General features: G+C 41.9%; 1 protein-coding gene across 1 annotated transcript in view; it reads left to right on the forward strand.

Moving 5' to 3' along the window:
- Positions 1-21,199, forward strand: part of RPS6KA2 (ribosomal protein S6 kinase A2) — a 179,655-nt gene that overhangs the window by 151,006 nt on the left and 7,450 nt on the right. The window contains exons 15-17 of the mRNA XM_068169570.1: positions 14,797-14,886; positions 16,366-16,524; positions 17,672-17,833. Of these exons, the coding sequence (XP_068025671.1) occupies positions 14,797-14,886; positions 16,366-16,524; positions 17,672-17,833 (411 nt within the window). The remainder of the gene's footprint in view (positions 1-14,796; positions 14,887-16,365; positions 16,525-17,671; positions 17,834-21,199) is intronic.

The raw sequence follows: 21,199 nt of genomic DNA on the forward strand, positions 1-21,199 counted from the left end.
CACTGTGCTGCTGGGATGCCACGACATAGTGGCTGTTACTGAAACTTGGTGGGATGAATCCCATGACTGGAATGTAGGGATAGATGTGTATAAACTCTTTAGGAAGGATAGGCAGGGAAGGAGAGGAGGAGGTGTTGCCCTCTATGTCAATAACCAGTTGGAATCAGTGGAGCTCCAACTGGGGAGGGATGATGAACTAGTTGAGAGTGTATGGGTTAAAATTAAAGGCAGGACAGGGGAAGGAGATACTACTGTGGGGGTCTCCTACAGGCCACCTGAACAGCAGATCCAAGCAGATGAGGCCCTCCATAGGCAAATAGAAGCAGCTTCCAGGTCACAAGCCCTGGTCCTCATGGGTGATTTCAACCACCCGGACATCTGCTGGAGGGACAACACAGCAAGGCACCAGCAATCCAGGATGTTCCTGGACTGCATAGAAGACAACTTCCTCCTCCAAATGGTAGAGGAACCAACAAGAAAAGGTGCTATGCTGGACCTTGTTCTCACCAACAGGGAAGGGCTGGTAAGCAATGTGAGGCTCAGAGACAGCCTTGGCTGCAGTGACCAGGAAGCAGTTGAATTGAATCTCCTCAGGGCAATCAGAAGGAAGTATTCCAAGCTCACGACCCTAGACTTTAGGCGTGCAGATTTTGATCGCTTCAGGGATCTGCTAGCCAAAGTGTGGTGGGACAAAGCCCTGGAGGGAAGAGGGACCCAGGACAGCTGGTCAGTATTCAAGGACCACCTCCTCTGTGTCCAGGAGCTCTGTATACCAACAAAGAGAAAGGCAGGTACGAATGCTAGGAGGCCTGCCTGGATGGGCAAGGAGCTACTGGACACACTATTACTTAAAAGGAAACTCTACAGGAAGTGGAGGGAAGGACAGGTAGAACAGGGGGAATATAAGGAAGCTGCCCGAGCAGCAAGAGTCCTGGTTAGGAAAGCCAAAGCAGAGTTTGAGTTGAATCTAGCCAGGGAGATTAAAGGGAACACTAAGAACTTCTACAGGTATATTAATGGGAAGAAGACGACTAGGGAAGGTGTGGGCCCCCTCAGAAAGGAAAATGGTGACATGGTCACAAGTGATGAGGAAAAGGCTGAGGTACTTAATAACTTCTTTACCTCAGTCTTCACTGCAAGGGCCTCTAGCCACACTCCTGATGTTATGGAAGACAAAGCCAGGGACGGGGAGGAAGAACTGCCCATTGTAAGTGCAGATCAGGTTCGTGATCATCTGAAGAACCTGAAAGTGTTCAAGTCCATGGGACCCGACAGGATACACCCATGGGTACTGAGAGAACTGGCAGATGAGGTTGCTGAACCCCTCTCTATTATATTTCTAAAGGCATGGCAGTCTGGGGAAGTCCCCACAGACTGGAAAAGGGGAAACATTGCCCCCATCTTCAAAAAGGGTAAGAAGGAGGAACCAGGGAACTACAGGCCAGTCAGTCTCACCTCTGTGCCTGGAAAGATCATGGAGCAGATCCTCCTGGAGTCACTACTCGCTCAAAAGAATAGTGAAGAGGTGATTGGGAACAGTCAGCATGGCTTTGCCAAGGGCAAATCCTGCCTGACCAACCTGGTGGCCTTCTATGAGCAGGTGACAAAATTAATAGATGAGGGGCGAGCAACTGATGTCATTTACCTGGACCTGAGCAAAGCCTTCAACACTGTCCCACACCACATCCTGGTCTCCAAACTGGTGACACATGGGTTTGATGGGTGGACCACTAGATGGATAAGGAACTGGCTTGATGGCCGCACCCAAAGAGTGGCTGTCAATGGCTCCATGTCCCAGTGGAGGCCAGTGACAAGCAGAGTCCCTCAGGGATCAGTCCTGGGACCTGTCTTGTTCAACATCTTTGTGGGGGACATGGACAGTGGCATTGAGTGCACCCTCAGCAAGTTTGCTGATGACACCAAGCTGTGTGGTGCAGCAGACATGCTGGAGGGAAGGGAGGCCATCCAGAGGGACCTTAACAGGCTGGAGAGGTGGGCACAAGCCAACCTCATGAAGTTCAATAAGAGCAAGTGCAGGGTCCTGCATCTGGGTCGAGGCAATCCCAGGCACAAATCCAGGCTGGGCAGTGACTGGCTGGAAAGTAGCCCTGAGGAGAGAGACTTGGGGGTGCTGGTGGACAAAAAGCTCAACATGAGCTCTCAGTGTGCACTTGCAGCCCGCAAAGCCAATCAGATCCTGGGCTGCATCAGGAGAAGTGTGGCTAGCAGGTCGAGGGAGGTGATCCTCCCCCTCTGCTCAGCCCTGGTGAGACCCCACCTGGAGTACTGTGTCCAGTTCTGGAGCCCCTATTACAAGAGGGATGTGGAGGTGCTGGAACATGTCCAGAGAAGGGCCACGAGGATGATCAGAGGGCTGGAGCACCTCTCCTATGAGGACAGACTGAAGGAGTTGGGGCTGTTCAGTCTGCAGAAGAGAAGGCTCCGAGGTGACCTAATTGTGGCCTTCCAGTATCTGAAGGGGGCCTACAGGAAGGCTGGGGAAGGACTTCTCAGGATCTCAGGTAGTGACAGGACTAGGGGGAATGGAATGAAGCTGGAGGTGGGGAGATTCAGGCTGGATGTGAGGAGGAGGTTCCTCACCATGAGAGTGGTGAAACCCTGGAATGGGTTGTCCAGGGAGGTGGTCGAGGCCCTGTCCCTGGGGGTGTTTAAGAGCAGGCTGGATGAGGCTCTGTCCAGCCTGATCTAGTGTGGGGTGTCCCTGCCCATGGCAGGGGGGTTGGAACTAGATGATCCTTGTGGTCCCTTCAACCCTGAATGAAACTATGAAACTATGAAACCTATCAACACAGACCCCATGACTAGACCATGGCACCAAGTGCCACGTCCAGTCTCCTCTTGAACGCCTCCAGGGACGATGACTCAACCACCTCTGTGGGCAACCTGTTCCAATGACGAATGACTCGCTCGGTGAAGAACTTTCTCCTCAACTCGAGTCTAAACCTCCCCTGGTGCAGCTTGAGACTGTGTCCTCTTGTTCTGGTGCTGGTTGCCTGGGAGAAGAGGCCAACCCCTTCCCAGCTACAACCACCCTTCAGGTAGTTGTAGAGGGCAGTGAGGTCACCCCTGAGCCTCCTCTTCTCCAGGCTAAGCAATACCAGCTCCCTCAGCCTCTCCTCGTAGGGCTTGTGTTCCAGGCCTCTCCCCAGCCTTGTTGCCCTTCTCTGGACACGTTCAAGTGTTTTGATGTCCTTCTTAAACTGAGGGGCCCAGAACTGGACACAGTACTCAAGGTGCGGCCTAACCAAAGCAGAGTATAGGGGCACAATGACCTCCCTGCTCCTGCTGGCCACACTATTCCTAATGCAGGCCAGGATGCCATTGGCCCTCCTGGCCACCTGGGCACACTGCTGGCTCATATTCAGGTGGCTGTCGATCAGCACCCCCAGGTCCTTCTCTGTTTGGCAGCTCTCCAGCCACTCCGAGCCCAACTTTTCTTATTATAAAAATTTACAAAAGAAATGTAAACTCAGTTGTATTTGCTATTAAATGAGATGACAGCATCTTCAAGGAGTCCGTGAGATAAAAAAGCTGCAGGCAGTCAATACAAAAACGTTAAGCCTTTTATTCAGTCTTCATTTCCATTACAAGACTGATGATAATGAAGTATAAATGGTGTCTCCCTATAGTTGCCACAAAAATCTGTTAACCACTAACAACTGACAACCTGTTGATGTCACTGTTCAAATAATAGTTGATTTTTCTCTAGGCTACATCATGATTAGGAGCATGGACCTACCAGCAGGTCTGTGTGGGTTTGCATATGAACATGCTAGGATTTTCATTTCTAGTGGATGAAAAGAAATAATTTTTTTCAGTGTCTAGGTCTTTCATCAACAGATGGCAATTATGTTACAGTGGGTAGGGTTCTGTGTAATTAAATTACATCTCTGATTAACACAAAATGTATGTTAAAGTAATAACTTCAATATTTTATTTATATCAACTATTACTGACAGTTTTAGCAGTGTGATAAAACAGCATGAAACAAAATATAAAGATCCCAGTCCTCAAAGATGTCTGAGTGCCTGAATCCAAGATGGTCCAGTACCTGCTCAGCAGCTGGGGGGTTTGGAGTACCTCAAGGAATGCAGAGCAAGCCCAGCATGTGGAGGCACTCAGAATTCTATAAGTTTAACACTTTGATTGCTAGAGTTATGCTCTTTCCTATTTTTATTAATCTTTTCTCTTTTTATTTCTTTCTTCCTACAGCTCTTACAACTCTTTTCTTGTCATGCTAGTTTAGGCAACACACACAGCACCTCAGTTTCTGACACAGTGTCAGTCAGATATGTAGCACAGACATGGGGCTGGAGGTGGTTGGTGGGTTTCTGTTTGTGCTGTCCTTCCAGCACATTGAGTGCTGTCTCTTAGATTCCTGTTCCTACTAATATATTAATTTTACTTTGATTTTTATTTATTTTTATTTCAGATTGAGGTTACATAATTTGTTATCGAAATGTGCATAAAATTACATAATGCCACCCATTTCAAGTAATTAGCATAGGAGTTGTAGCTGGTATTATTATAATTATATAGTTATCTCTTCTGACATGCATCCTTTAACTCTTTCTATTAAAATCACTGTAATTAGACTATTCTGATTTTGTGTAATTTCTCAGTGCTCCCTAACACATAATATTCACATGAAAAAATATCTGCAATGATAGTTTGTATGATATGCAGCAGAGCCACTCACCAGGCCTTACATACTCTTGTTGGGTAGTACCATAAAGAGACAGCAGAGTACTCAGCCAGAGTAACTCGAGTTAGAGCTACAGCTGGAAAATCCACTCAGTAAAACAAAATCTTTTCTAGCCCAGAATACATTTATTAAAATGGAAAACATTTCATCCCTTTTTCTTTTGCTGACCATCTGCAACTAATTGGGGGCCATCTTACAGAGATGATTAGATGCCTAGCAGTACAAAAAAAGTTCTTTGCTGGTGTTGTAAAAGAGCCTGAACAGATCTGGAATTTCACTCATTTCTGAGTTCAGTGAGACCAGGCACATCCACTCAGTGAGGTGCTTTTGGAAGTTGCCATAGACACCTCTCTGCGCCTGTAAGCATCTGAGTACTTTTATAAATCTAATCACTGAACCTGTAAAAGAGAATTTTCAACCTCTTCCCTCTTTTCCCATGTTATCTGTAAAAATAAAATGCAAATAATGAACTCTACATCTATTTTGGATGTGCCCTCAGGCTTCTCAATGCAATATTTAAGAATTCAGACTTAGATCTCCACTTCTGAGAGCATTTCAATACCATGCAACAGAAAGCCATGCAGCAAGACAATTCCTTGCAAACCAAATCTACCCTGAAACTAATAGCAACCTGCCTGGGTCAGTGCAAGTAGATGCTGGTTTAGCAAGTCTTTGTGTTGTATTCTACTGCATGGACATACTCTGAGGTACTATTCAAACTTTATTCTTAGTTTTTCTTTCCATCTCATTCCCAAGTTTTGTTTGGTTTTTGTTTTTTTTTTAAAAAAAAGACAGACAAGTAAGTATGTTGTTCATTCTTCTTTCTTTCTGTTCATTCTTATGAGACACTGGTGGAAAGGAGAGATATGGGGGGAAGTAAGACTTTGTCCTGTGATAGACCTCTGATGTGTTTCTGATTCTTTCACAAGAATATTGATCATCCTGAATACAGCAGGCATAATGATTTTTAATAGCATAAGGGAACTGGCATTGTTGATCACAGTTACAAACTTCACATGTGTATGTGACAGTGAGGTCAGAAGCAAAGAAAAATCTGATCAAACTACTTCAGTCATATCAGTGTCTGGAGAAAATAAGTCAATTAAGTAAAAGAATGATGCTAGAGCAGGTGGGAAAGATTTCTGTGGATGGAAGAAAATCTGCAATGGAAGCCTAAACAACGCAAGAGCTCTCATTTGGAAGACAAAGTGAGTGCTGAAGTTCAGAGTTCTTAGTGAATCAGATTTTTCAAAATCTGCCCAAGATTTGGTGCAATTAGTGTATTCCTAAAGTTTTTCTTTATTTAAAGCCTTTGCCATGATTTTGAGCATGGATACCTATTTGTAGAGAAGCTTTCAAGATGGCTTGTCAGATATACTTCTTAAGGGTGCCAGATTAAGTAAATTTGCAAAGGACCAGATTGCATCCCCCTTTTTCTAAAGATTTCCCTATTTAGTTTGACTCTTTACACCCAGGAAAGATTAATGATGGATAATAGCCAACTAGAAACTGCTGTTTCTATGGCCTTTTCTACTCCCAGTATGGTTACTGCCCCAAACATTTCAGAGATGGGTGTCATGGGTGCCAGATGCCAACTCTTTTCTTCTTCAGGTAAAAGAATATCTAACTGGTTAAGCCTTACAGATTGTCAGTCCAGTCCTTCCATGTTTTTAGAGTAAACAACTGAGTAAAAGGAGAGTATACATATAGTGGAGAGAGTCCAATTTTGCAGATGCCAATATTACAGTGGAATTTGGACCTCAAAGCACATGTGAATTTCATGAGTTTTTCCTATCTCTGTAATGTACTAACCAAGTATTTAGCTTCAAATGTTCCACAGCTGTGAGCAAAGCCAATTTTTTGCAGCCTGTGTCTGCCTCTGGGATACAGGTTAATTTGTGCTAGAGTTCTAGTAAATCCTACCGCTAATATATATATATATAATCTGGGTAATTATGAAGCATTGGAAGTATATCTATCTCAGCATGTTTTGGTATGTGCTGGTTGGGGAGAAGGTACATCTTAATTAGCTATAAAAGCGCAGTATCTGTGTAGATGTGATATCAATGTACTGTCAATAAATAGATGTCAGTAAATCCTGAGAGCTGTTTTTAGCAGGCCTGTGACATCAGGCTTCTATATACCTTTATTTATTTGATAATAACAGTGAGTGACAGCAAAAGCTGTATAAATTCCAGAGTTGTTTAATTGTTTCTTTAAATTTCATTTTCCCCTTCATGGATATTCCAAATCTTGGTGTACTTGTTTTTAGGAGGTTTGGTTTAAGTAGATAAAATACCTTGCTATTCAAAAGACAGGAGGTCACACAGTGGTATTTAGTTTTCTACAACATTTTCTCTATAACCTATACTATGGTTATGTCAGGAGTTTAGTACTGAATGCACAAAGAGTGAATAATAAAAAAAGTAGTCTTCTAAGATTGGCTGTAGCATGGTGCACTCTTTTGCAATTCTTTTAAAGAAAATAGAAATCCTAAACTTATATAGCTTTATTTATTGAAGCAAGAAAAGGAGGAAAAAGTATGAAAAACAGTCCAAAGGTCATCAAATCTCCTTGACAATCACGATGTCTGTAGGTCTAGAGATATTTGCTTAGATTTATTTCTCTTTAACCATAGAAAGTCACTAAAGTGACTTTCCCCTAAAGTGAAACAGACTGAAATTTTCAGGGGAGAATTTGTGTCTGATTTTGTCTGTTTGGGAGGTACTCAGTGTCGGATGGAACATGGATAGATATATCAATATTTTAATAGGCAAGTCAGTGGAAAGCTTGCTGGATAACTTCTGATTTCTTGGCCTGGAGCCTGCCAGCTTGTCAACAACAGCACATGCTCATCCTCTGCTCATCCAGTTGCTTCTGTCTGCACCAGAACATGGTACAGGGGTCAGGACCCAGGGTACGTGCAGAAATCTACAGATCAGAGCCATTGGTAAATGCATCGCCTTTAAATTTACTTTGAAAGTTTAGCAGAAGTTACTTGCTGCTGGAGCGGAGTAGTAACATGTCTCTGCGAGAGAGAGGATGGACTGAATGGTTATGCTGAGGCCCTGTTTCAGTTGGCATTCAATTCCTAACCATGCAAACTCCTCTTGACTTTGCTGGATAGCTGTCACGGTAAGGTTTGTATGGATGAGACTATGGCCCTAGCACACCTTACACATGGAGGGAAAATTATTGTGAGGAAGTATGTAATATGATGTAAAAAAAAAACCCTTACTAAAAAACCTGCTACCCAACTAAAGGGAAATAGAAGTATTGCAGTATCACAGTATAATTAAGGTTGGAAGAGACCTCGAGGATCATCGAGTCCAACCCATCAACACAGACCTCATGACTAGACCATGGCACCAAGTGCCTCGTCTAATCTCCTCTTGAACACCTCCAGGGACGGTGACTCCACCACCTCCCTGGGCAGCCCATTCCAATGACAAACAACTCACTTGGTGAAGAACTTGTGCTTCCATAAGCCTCTGACAGTTCTTGCTCTTCCCTGAGATGGCTTACAAAATTATCTAGGAAGATAATATCTCTTGCCTCTCCAAAATCAAAATGATGATTCTTTAAGTTACTTTTCAATATTTTATAGAATCAATATCTGACTGCAGTCTCCCCTGTTTACTTTCATTACCTGAATGCTATGTAATGAAGCTGTTCCATATACTCAAGTAATTCATAATACTGAAATATGAGGATTTGAATATCAGCATCAGACAAGCATTGCATACATATCTTGGTAGTCTAGTTAAAGTTTTATTAATACTATTGAAAAGCAAATCTATAAATATTTCTGTCTTGGCTTCCATATTAGGACTACTAAACTACTTGTGTGGTAGGACTAGGAAACCCTATGGGAACACGTGCTATTTTGATATCCATGTTTAGCACAGAGTATAAAGAAATTACAGAAAATCTGTATCAGAAAATATGCAAAAATTACAAGTCAAGCCCTGTCAAGAGAGCTACAAATATGATGTAAGACAAACAAGAGTCCGGTGGGATATGATCAAAACAGAGAAATATCTCAAAGGTGATAAAAATTATGGATGACAGCCATTTGGGTGCTGAAGACAGCAAGACAAGAGAGCATGTCTTGAAGCTAAAAAGAGGAGTTTCAGAAAAAAGGTCTGACAGTGACAGCAGTCAGTAAAACCAATTCTTCAAGGAGATGACAAACAGCACAGACTAGTGTCCTCTTGATATGGTGGAAACAAAAAATGACTTACAGTAATATGGATGATGTTGCAAAGGAATGGTGGAGAAAGTTGTCTGTGAGAATCCTACATCTTATCTGTGAGAATATTTTTGAAGGCTTTCTTGTATTTTTTCCCATTTCAAACAACTTTATCAAAGGGCCTGACTTCCATACTGGACCAGGACTGCTGGCCACAATTTCACTCACCACATCAGGAAGGAGGTTAGCATATTTTACATGTGTTCCTCATTTTTCAAGATTGGGGCTTAGTCAGGTTTCTGACAGATATTCCTTCATGGAAATCAGTCAATTCTCTGAGGCATTGCTCATTAGAAGCAGAACCTTGAACCTACAGCTTCAGAAAGGTTAGGCCAGTACCAAGTGCTGTGCTGGTCTGTGCCTGAAGGACTTGCAGGAAAGCAGGGCAGAGAGCCAGGAGTGCCATGAGTGCTTCTACAAGCAGCAAGTTTGTTTGTAGCAGCAAGAGTCATTGCTGGCTGGTGACTTTTTTGGGTAAATGGGATCAAGGCATTGATTAAGTCTTAACAAAATAAACAGAGGCAGATATAAATAAAGTTGTGCTGACCACATCTTAAACTCAGATTCAGAACAAATCTTAGATGTGCAATGTTTGTACATCCTCTCTGGCATAAGGATTCCTTCAGCATCCTTCCCATTTGGTCTTGAAGCTAACTGTGTCTCTCTCCTTGGCATAGCTGAGCTTCTGAAGAACATGAGATGGTAGTATTTCTTACTGCTAACTAGATCTTTTCTGAGACTTAGGAAGCAGCATTTTTTCTACAGCTTAGTAATGTCATGTTTCCCTTTGGTAGCTCACTTGCCAAATGCCAACATATTTTGGACATAATTTGGTCCTCTGTGGCTCTATTTCTCTTGTGGGGCTGTTTAAACCATGTTTCTCGTATTTGTCTTCCAATTTGATGTAATAATTTCCCCTTTTATAAAGATCTAAATATGATATTTTGGTTTCCATCCCTGAAGCTTTTGGTAAAAAACAGTGCAAGTAGCACTGGGGTCATTTTACAGACTGAAAACTCATCAGTCTGATCCAAGGACGTATGCTAGGATTGAAGAGAGCCGACCACAATGCAATGCAGAGCCTTTCCCACCAAACTATTCTGCCTTCAAAACTGCAGACTTTTCTCTAAAGTGAACTTTTCTGTTTCACAGGTGCTAGTGGAATAAAATTGGTTAATATTTCTGCATTGTTTAGAAAATGTGTGCTACTGTATAAATGCTAATTAATAAGTACTGCAGTGCAGTTGCCATTGGCAGCTTAGAAGGGCTAAGTTGGCAAACACTGGCAGAGAGTGGGCATGTTCTTTGTGCAGCAAGTTTAATGTCTCACCCACACAGTTTGATGTGATGGCCAGTGCTTACTTCAGAAAAGCATTGGTAGTTAGGTCTGTTTCTTTTAATATTCAAGCATGGATGGTGGGAATGAATCTCCAGAGCTCATCAAAATTAATAGCACAGCAAATAGTCCCTCAGAAGCTATTAAGCTTGGAAGAGTTCTCCTTGGAAAGATCGTAAATGTAGAATTATATCATGTCCTTTTAAATAATGTTAGCCTTTCAGCAGTGATTTTCATCCCGCTTGAGTAATATGACATAAAAACCCAAAACAAACAAAAAAACCAACTCACCAAATTAAAACAGATGCTTGGTATGAATAGGGCTTATTTTTAGAAGGAAGTATTACTGGAATGGAAACCTGTACATTTTCCAGCAGCACAGAAGTGTAGAGCACTATCTCTGTGACAACTAAAATTAATATTGTAAATGAAACTGTCAGGTTAAAACCTCTACACATATTGTTGCACTTCCTTTCTTCAGAAGGGTTGTGAATCCCACCTATATTTAATTCCACAAGACCTGTCCTGAATTTTAAAATATATTACAGATACAGCGTAGGCATAATATGCAAAGAGACACAAAATTAATGCTCCCTTTGCCCATCCCTCCTCTGCCCCAAAAGGAAAGGATTTCTGCAGGAAGCATCACATCATGTCATGTTACATGGTTCTTCCTAAATGTGATTAACTCATGCTTACACTCCAAACAAGCTTCAGAAAAAATTTCAAAGGATGTAATAGAGAAAGCAGCTTTTAAAAAGTACATAAACCTCCCTTTCTACTGCACGCTTTTTCCACAAAGCCCTCATAAGTTCACTGGTGCTGATCAAAAGAATCTTTAGGCAATCCCACTGGCTAAACACACTGGCAACCTCATCAGAGCCAGTTTAAGGTATTGCAGTGCCCTAACCTTTTGCTGAAATTTCTTTTGCTGTTGCCAGAGCAGCAGATTAAGATCATACCAGTGGCTCAGCTGCCTCAGTTCACACTTTTTCAGCTGCTAGGAAAGATCATTCAGGGCAGCTGAGAAAAAGGCAGATGCTGGTTCCATTCAGAACTGGAGGCAAAAAGAGCACACCTTATGCCCCAGCAGCATGATTCACTTAAGCTCCTCATACAAAGCCCCACCATCTAGTTATTATCCATGCCCTTGCTGCAGGGTGTGCCTGTAATGCTTTCCCATTTTTGTGGTGGATGCTGTAGAAAAAATCCACTAAAACAAAATAGAACTTTTGCTGCAGTCTACGGCAGTGGCACACACCACAGTGTTAAAGGCTAAACCACAGTGCCAGTAGCAGGTACATTTAGCTTGATTTCCCCAAGAAGGTAGATAGCTACCTTGCTCATTTCAGCTGGTGTGATTAGGCAGAACTTTAATGTCCTGTTTCGCTTAAAGGAAAAATAAAGTCAGAGCCAAGAAAATGTTTGAATGCAATCATGGTTGTTCATTAAAGATGCATAAAGTTCTCCCCAGCACAGAAAGACCCAACTACTGACCACAGTTTCCTTACTGCTAGCTCCAGCTTAGTCTGGCAAGAGCCCCATCCTTTCTCCTCAAGCCCACATCACTGCTATTCTCATCAGTGCATCTCATGTTTCTTTTCTGTCTTCTTTCTCACTCTGTTGCTTTTCTCTCATTCTTTCTTTTAGACTGCTTATTTTCCAGACAGCAAAGGCAGTTAAATTGTCACCTCCTACCTCTTGCCTTTTTCCAATCATACCACTGTAGTGATGGAGTAGTGTAGTGTGAGAAATGCAGACATTCTCCTTGAACAAGGTTACCCAGGTTAATTTCAATTTGAAAAGGAAGTTTGCAGTAATGGGGCTAATTCTGCCCAAAGCTGATTAGGAAGTGTTCACACATACCATTTCTTTGGCAGGGCTGTGAAGACTTTATGTCTTAGCTGGTGGGTGGTATTAAACAGCTGAGGGCTCTAACATCTGCTAATGGCATAACTAGATTTATAGATAGATTTATCTATGCAGTTGGAGGCACACAAATATCTTCACAAAACTGCAACAAGCAACTATAAATACATACCGTCTATGCAGTTGCTGTAGTAATTTCAGCAAGGCTTTACCCACACCCTGGGAGAGCCCAGGGAGGCACCAGAGCTCAGCACAATGGGAACACAGCCACGAGGAGCCAGCAGAAGCTTGCCAGATCCCCTTTGGAAAGGACTAGCTAGAAGAGTGCCTTGGTTTGTTTCCAGGAGGCAGAGTACAACCATGGTTAGACTTTGTAATGCCTCCCTCACCTTCTCTGGAAATCACTGTCTGATTTAGTGACCACTTTCCAAATTATGGTTCACGCTGCTTCATATATCTTGGCATTGATCCACTCCTGGGAGGAGAATGTGCATGTAGATAAGCATGTAGGATTGTGGATGAGATGTTAACCATGATTGTGGACTCTGCACCCAGCAGCCTGGGTGCTGCTGGCAGGCTGCTGGAGTCTGGGTTCTTCAGGAGAAGAAATTGGTTGCTACCTAAGAAGCCATGTGCTTTTGCTGGGACACCAAGCAGTCCAGCAGTTGGCTGATGAGCATGCAGAGAGAGCTGTGCTGGGGCTGCCTCCATTCTGCCTCTCTCCTGCTGCACCTGCACAAGTGCTCAGAGCCTGCTTTTTCTCCAGCAACACTTGCACTGAAAAATACAGCTGCAGAAAAAGGCATATTTAACACCTGTCTAGCAAAACCGCTGCCTTTTCACTTACATAACTTTATTCACTTAATCTGATATTTTTTGAGAATCTCAGAACTGCTTATGAATGTCACTGGAATCCCACAATGCCTCTTCCTGAGCCCCTGTATTCAGTAAAGAGCACTGGGCCTATATTTGACCACAGCTCATTCTGGCACTAAGATGGGATAAGATTTGTAGATGTTCTGGGGGTGTAGCACCTTATATTGTGATGCAGACTCCTCTAGGTGCTGAGGGAGGCAGTGATCAGTGGCCAAACCACCCTGACATGGGACATTTTCTCTTTGGACATTCTAGTGTGGGTTTAACAATACACCAAAACACTTTCTGAAGAGAAAGACCAGCAAAACTCAGTAGCACAGTGGAGCTATGGGGGATATTTAGGGAACTGCCATGGCCATTGCAGCATATGAATAAAGAAGCTGCATACACCAGGCAGTCTGAACTGAAGAGTGATATGTGCTAAAGTAGCAGCAGCCACCTCCTTTGCTGCTTCATCAGTCATGGACCAGGAACAGGCATGCTGAAGAGATGCAACATCAGGGTGATAATCTCTCATTGTGAAGGAAAAAATTGTTCTGGCCTGTCTGGACAGACTGCCCAGGGACTGAGAGAAATTTGGCAGGGCCCTTCACAGCTCTGACTATGATTTGTGGTGGGTTTGGGGGCAGCCTGTCCATTTAATCACTGTACGGCAGCTTGTGCATACATTAAAGTAAAAATCATGCATATTCAGCAGGACTGTCTTGTGATTTATATTTATATGGCATATTAGGAATTAGTAGCATTACATATCATCTACTGCAGTAGCAGACTGCTTCAGGTTATGGTAGAGCCAATGTCAATGGCTGAGAGTATTTTTGGTTTGGATTTTTTTAAGACCTGCATTTTTAAGACCTGCATTTTTAAAGGCCTGCATTATTAATAGTTGCTTAAAATTTTCCACAGCTCTGCATATTACCTTCCACGGGAAAATACAACAGAAAAGGAATCTGGAATATAGTGCTTGCTACCGTACCATAGTGCTAGTAGCACTTCATGCAGTGGTAGTGATACTTGCTGCAGTACATTCTGCTGGTTTGTACAAGCTAGGCAGGTCCTAACAGGTGCACATACATAACTCCGTTAATATGAAAGGAGCTGAATTAGTTTAGCCAAGGAGGTTGAGTGGGACACAAGCAGTGACTATGGCTGTATTTAAAAGGAGTTGGGGTTTCATTTTTTGTTTGAGAATCTCTCAACTAAGCTGGGTGGACAGAACTATTCTAAGGAGAAATTGCAAATAGAATTTTTTTCCTACTCACTTGTTCTTGAGATTTTTTTTTCTTCATTTATTCAAATGTGGACCACAGCCACCTACATGCATCAGCTCGCTCTTGCACTGTCACGTGTCACACTGCTGTTAGTTCAAAATCAAATCACTGATATGGCTTCAAATGCACACCTCAACCATGGACAACTGCTGACCATCATTATCACTGCAAATGCATGCCAGTCATCGTGACTGACCTCTGATATGTATTCAAGTATGCACTATTATACCTGAGGTATAAAATTCTAAACATGTGTTTAAATCTGTATCACCATAATTAAGCCATAAAAAAATGCATACTCAATCAGCCAGGCGTTTATCCTTGTTAACAACAGAGCTGTCCTCTCCTACAGTAATGATTAACTGAAGAATTTTAAATATTAATTTGTTTAAACTGCAGAAATTGCTTGGTTTGTGCTTAATGCTGCTAGCCAGTATCTTACTACTTTATGCTTCATTTATTCCAGATAATTGATAAGAGCAAGAGAGACCCCTCTGAAGAAATTGAGATCCTCTTGCGATATGGACAGCATCCAAATATTATTACTCTTAAAGATGTGAGTAGTCTTTGAGCACTTTGTTAAATGATTTCCACATTACGGTCAGGCTCACCTACCAGTCCATGTCTGGAAAATTCTTCAGTTGAAGTTCAGAGCTAAAACCAGACCCACTGAAATCAAGAGAAGAAATGAGACTTAAATTACTGAATAGCAGTTAGAAAGACTGGTCAGGTTATACATTCTGCAATGATTGTCTAATCAACTGTAAATAAAACCAAAGAGGCAGAGTCTTGGGGAGCAACAAATTGTGTTTGCTTCTGCAGCTCTTCTTAGAAGCAAGATCTCTCTAGTTTGGTATTTCAGAGCAACTAACAACAGCACCTGCATTGGTGCTGCTGGGAAGGGACTGCTCTTTCATGAGTGGCAGCTGTTTCTATACAGCCTATGGTATCTGCTGTGTTGGGATGAGGAGAGCTCACAAAGTCATTAGAGTTTCCCCCAAGAGTGTTTTAATGCCAGGAATTTACCTTCTACTCAAGCAGCCTGAGAAGATATGAAGGTATCTTTCTTCAGCATTTTATATGAGGACCAGCCTTTGCTGTGCTTACGTGCAGTAATGACATTTAGCCATACATTTTACATACACTGCCTGCTGTCTCATCTAAGATTGTCCACACCATGTCAAATTCTGAGTTTACAGAAAAAAAATTCCTGCTGGTGTCAGTGGCTAATACACTATGATTCAGACCTGAGAGAAGTATATGGAAAATTTCTATTTACATACCCTCAGGAAACTCACCTAATTCATAAGCATTAATGAGTATCTTAACATCTCTGACAAAAAAAAAAAAGGTTCTATGTTCCTTTCCAAAACATACAGCACTGATGACTATAACACTGCCTATTTTTGCAGTCCAGACAAAGGATTATGACATGAAAATGTCTGTCTTCCAATTCAGACAAAATACGTCTTTTATCCCTTGCAATTGACATTAATGGTAAATAGATCTTGTAGCTGATGTCAACACTGTAGCTGATGTCAACACTGTGTTCATCAGAATTGTAAATATAAGCTCTATTGTAGCTGAAGCAGGTCATGGCCAACAGGATAATACAGTTCATTTAGCTGATCATGAGTCAAAGGAAAATATTGATATTTGAAATGGCAAATGTTACCCTGTAGAAGTGAAAAGAGAGAACACTACTGCAAAGGAGTCTTGGGTGAGAGCCAACAGTCATTTCAGACGGTGTGAAGTGGAGCTGCTTTTAGCAGCTTGGTCTACTCTGCTGACACCATAGCAGATCAGGAAAGCTACATTTCTGTGTGGACAAATTAGCAAGTTGCTACAGACATGAGAAGTGTTGATTAAGTCAATTTATAAAACTTCCTTGTCTTTTGTTAAGCACATTTCCCACACATTAGCTGACATTTTCTTCTAACAACATTTCATAAAAGCAGCCAAACCTGTCATAAAAGGACCAACCTTTACCAAGCTAATGGGTCCAAAACATATATTTATTCTGTTGCTTTTACAGGTCTATGATGATGGGAAATATGTGTACCTGGTGATGGAGCTGATGCGGGGAGGTGAGCTCCTGGACCGCATTCTTCGGCAAAAGTGTTTCTCAGAGCGAGAGGCCAGTGCTGTGCTGTGCACTATCACCAGGACTGTGGATTACCTGCACTCTCAGGGTGTAAGAATTGCTTGGTTTGGCTATCTTAAAATCTGACTTTAGAAAAGGCAAATGACTATGGTTTTGCGTTTTTTCATCAAAAACCTTTCTCCCAAAAACATAAATCTTTCTATTTCTCCTGAAATAAGAGTTCTAGACTCTTTAGCCATTCCTCAACTGAGCTGCAGTGTGTTGAAATGGTATTCTTATTCCCAAACTACACTGATTTTCAAGTTCATGTATCTTATTGAGATATTACTTACTTACTTTTTATTGCAGTCGTTATTGCAATACCTGATCTTTTAACAGAATTTCGTATAGCATAGTTGAACCAGCAGATGGGTAGAAAATCAAATGCTTATCTTTCCAGTTGAGGTGGCAGTTTGAGCAGCTGATGAGGAAGGCTTCTGACATACTGTTAAAGAGCTGGCTTTTAAATCTAATCTCTCATTTTGTTCTTTTCAGGGACAAGCAGTTTGGATGACTAGTCAAATACTTGCTGCTTTTCCTGTTTCATGGTTAAGACAAGCACATTTTGTGCTTGGGCTTTTGTAGTTTCATGCTATTTTTTAAATCTTTCTATAACAAATAAAGGTTGTTTTCCCACCACCAAAACACAGCATATCTAGTAAAACACAGTCACTTGAAGTTGTGTGCTCACAGAAAGGTTTTTTGTGGATGCAGTTTCAAATTAGGGAAAAAAATTAATCCCTGCCTTCAGGTGTGAGCCATTCATGTGGACAGTATCACAAGACCCTAACTGAATTCCCCCATGACAGGATTTCTTTTTCACTTTTCATCCAAGTATTTAGGATCATCAGGTTCCAGGAGACTCTGACACTGAGGTGCTTATACAGCAACCTCCTCTGACAACCCTCAGGAAAGGTGTCCCGTTTAGAGCAGCAGCCTCCCTCTTAACGCACCAGCAGCAGTTATCAAACATGTTCTTTCTTTCTTATTTTAACCAGCTTTAAGTTGTTGGGGTGTTTTTTGGTTTTTCTATTTTTTCTTTTGTTACCCAAGGTTTTTGAACTACTTTTCTCCAAAACTTAAATATTTTTGGCATGGCTGTTGGGTTATCTCAACCAGCAGACCAGAAATTGCGGCAGCCAAGTCTGAAGCTCCCTGAATGCTCTCTTCACTTGTTACTCCCTGCTTTCTTGTTAAGGTGGTGCACCGAGATCTCAAGCCAAGTAATATCCTCTACATGGATGAGTCAGGAAACCCAGACTCCATCAGGATCTGTGACTTCGGGTTTGCCAAGCAACTGAGAGCTGAGAATGGGCTGCTCATGACTCCCTGCTATACGGCCAACTTTGTGGCTCCTGAGGTAGGATTGCATTTCAAAGCTACGAACAATAAGCCAGTCCTAGGAAGCAGTCCTTCCTCCCTCCCTTCCTTTTCCTTGCTGCCTTTACAAGGGGTAGAAGGCAGAAACCAGACTACCAGCATTTGCACAGGCTCTCTTACCCTAACTTTCCCATTTCCCATCTTGTCAGGGCAGTTTGCTTCCGACAGAAACTGCTGTCTGTCTTAGACTGACATACAAAATGCTTTGGCTCATTATTAGAATAAATAGTGGTTTTCTCTAGGTGCTTCTGCTCAGATTTTTGCTCTCTAGTGCACTGTATCAGAACAGAATAAAGTTTAAGAGGGAAATCTTCATGTCAGAAATAAGACTCAAAAGAAAAATCTGTGCATTAAATCCTTACCATGCTGAAGTCGTGGGAGCTTTATTGTTCACTTCATTGAGCTACAGAAAACTTTCTTCCCTAGTATCAATCCCTCCTGTCATGCAAGAAAGGACTGTTTTCACAGACAGGGAGACAGAAGCAGCTCAAATAGGCTGCCTCAAGTGTAGGGACAGGTGGCTTTGCATCATTGCTAAATGGTGTTCCTTTGATTCAGCCCCAAATAGGAGGGTTTGGGTCTCACAGCTGTTTGACTGACTTGGGCTGTTTGCTGTGATTTTGACCTTAAAGTATTCACAGCTGTTGTGCTCCAATGGAGGAGCAAGAGGTCCATTTCTTGGAGCAAGGCTTATCAGCTATTTTCATATGTGCAATGCACGACTTCAGATGTGCAGTTCTCTGTTTGTTATAGTCCTTATAAACAAAATACAGAACTACTCTTTCAATACTTCATCTGTCCTCTGCTGTCAAATACTCCTGTCTCTCAGTATCATTCAGCAGACTTTTCTTCCCCATCCAGTGTTCATCTGCATGATATGTAACTGGGATGAGAAGAATGGTGTCCTTTCATGATATCAGTAGTTACAGGAGTCACAGATTTTCAGTGCCAGAAGGAGAATTTGTTAAATTGAGACCATTACCAGGGCACTATAAATTCAAAGCAAATTTATTTTTTTTTTCCAGAAAAAATGCTTCCATTGCCAAGATCGATGGGTTTGTTATTTTATTGCTGTTTGGTTGGATTTTCATTTTAGAAACTGGAATGAGCTATTTAAAATTTATCAAAATAAAAAAAAAAAAAAATCTGTGTCACCACAATAGTTCAATTTCTAGACCAAAAAAAAATATACAATCATGTTTGCAAGGTTTAAAGCACTGAGTATTTCTCCAAGATACAATGTGCTTAAAATAGGTGCCGCTATTTTCCATGATGGGCTATTTTGTATAGAGTCTGTAGTCACAAACATTGCCAGCCCAGTGCAGTTTCAGATCAGGCTGTTATGATTGGAACTGAAAGCAGAACTCACACTCTTAGACATTTGTGATGAGCGAGACAGTGCCTGCTAAGACAGTGCTGGAGATTGAAACATTACCAGAACTGGCAGAGAGCTTACATAAAGCCTTAAGTGCTTGTACATTTTACCTGTGATGTAATGCTGCCCTTCAGCCTAGACGTGACTTTCACATTCCTTGTCTTGGTCCTGCTGCGACATCTGCCATACACACATGAAACAAAACAATGCAGCAGAATGTCAGCCGAGCTGATGTTGCAAGAGGATAGTGGCAGAGAAAGGAGGACGTTGGCTCACCTGAATCTTCCTTTGTTTTGGAAACGTTTAGTTTGGGGTTGAGCTGAGAAGGAGCAGAAATGAAGGCTCCCTGGAGAAAGATGCACGCTGGCTGCCACCTAGTGCGAGTCACGTTGCATGCAGGGAGTGCAGACCCAGGATGAGTGAGGAGAAAAAATAGCCTGCTGTTTCTCTGTTGATGGGGTAGGGTCCTTTTGAATAAAACAAAAATAGTTTATCTGCAGTTTTCCTCGAAATTTGTGAAGAACCACTGTTTCAGCATTTGAAGTTGTGAGATCATTTCTTAGCTTTCACACCTATAGGCATCCCTGTTTGTGCCACAACTGAGAAAAGCCTATATTCATAACATCGTTAATCCAATAAACCAAAGCCTATGGAAATGAAAGGGGATTGGGTAAATACCTGAACCATTGTCAGAACTGGATGAATCCAGAGAAAGTTTTTTCCACATCATCTCAATGTCCTGCCATATGTGGTTCTAAGAACCAGCTCGTGGCTGGATTTCAAATTCCACCAAATTCTTGAGGTGACCTAAATCCCTTCATGAGTGGTAAATTCTCCAGTATTCATTTGAGCAAGACACAACTGTACCTTCTGGAAAGCTCCATCCTAAGACATATATCTGTCACTGTTTGATGATATCTGCCCCTTAGATTAGACACAAATCTTTTTGACCAAGGGTTCCCAAACTTGTTCCTGCCATCTCAGTGTTCTCACTTTAGCCACAGTTGCACAGACCTGCTGGAGACATTTTCAAATAGCAGTGTCACTAACTGATAACTCTTAGTAGACCTTCTTGTCACCTATGTAATGAAGTTGCTGTCAATAACAAGTTAATACCAGCTAATTTTTTCCTAGGAACTGGCATGGAGTGAATGTCCCTGTTATCTAGCAGAGTTCTTGCAAACTGGGTAAAAGCACACAGTAACAACTGCCCATCCTCTTGGGGTTGTCTAACCTCTTGTTTGATACCTTGCACTACTAAATATCATCACTGCCTCATATTTCTATCATTTGCCTTGGATGAGATTGTCCTTGGTTATTGGAGGAAGATAGCAATGGCAATGAAAATGTAACTATCCAAGAAGCAATGAGAATGGCCGCACCGAAAGATAAACATTACATATTCAGTCTCACAGGCAAAACAAGAAGCAGCTGAGTTTGTCAAATAGCAAAAAAAAAGTTTCTCTCATAATAACTAACTTTTCTAGAGGGGAAACAGATGTAGGAACTAAAGAAAACAAAGCATCCAGAGAGAATATGATGTGCAGGAGAGAGAGGCAGAAACAGAATTTAACCATCTTTGTCAACAGGACCTTTTTCTCTGTTGTTTTTTTGTTTATTTCATTTTGGTTGGCTGAGATTTTTGGTTGGTTGGTTTTTTTCAGGTAGCTCAGTAGCATGCCTGGCAGATGGTTGCTTTATCACTCATCATTTGTAAAATCTGTCAAGGCAACATTTTGTGAAACTGGTTTTTTTCCTAGCAGGGCCTGGTCTTTCCTGTAGTAGATTTTCAGGATAGCTGAAATCACTCCTGGGTAATAAGGCTGCAGGTCAGATAAAACCTTGCTGAATTGGTACATTCCTTTTTCCTGTGCTTTTACAAAAAAAAAAAAATAATAATAATTACTGATCCCTCAGAAGGGGACAAAACTCTTCTTGTGCACCAGAACTCCATAAACAGAATATTAGTTT

The sequence above is a fragment of the Melanerpes formicivorus genome, unplaced genomic scaffold (assembly GCF_026170545.1).
Source record: "Melanerpes formicivorus ecotype bairdi unplaced genomic scaffold, bMelFor1.0.p_v2 SCAF_199, whole genome shotgun sequence".
Lineage (NCBI taxonomy): Eukaryota > Metazoa > Chordata > Aves > Piciformes > Picidae > Melanerpes > Melanerpes formicivorus.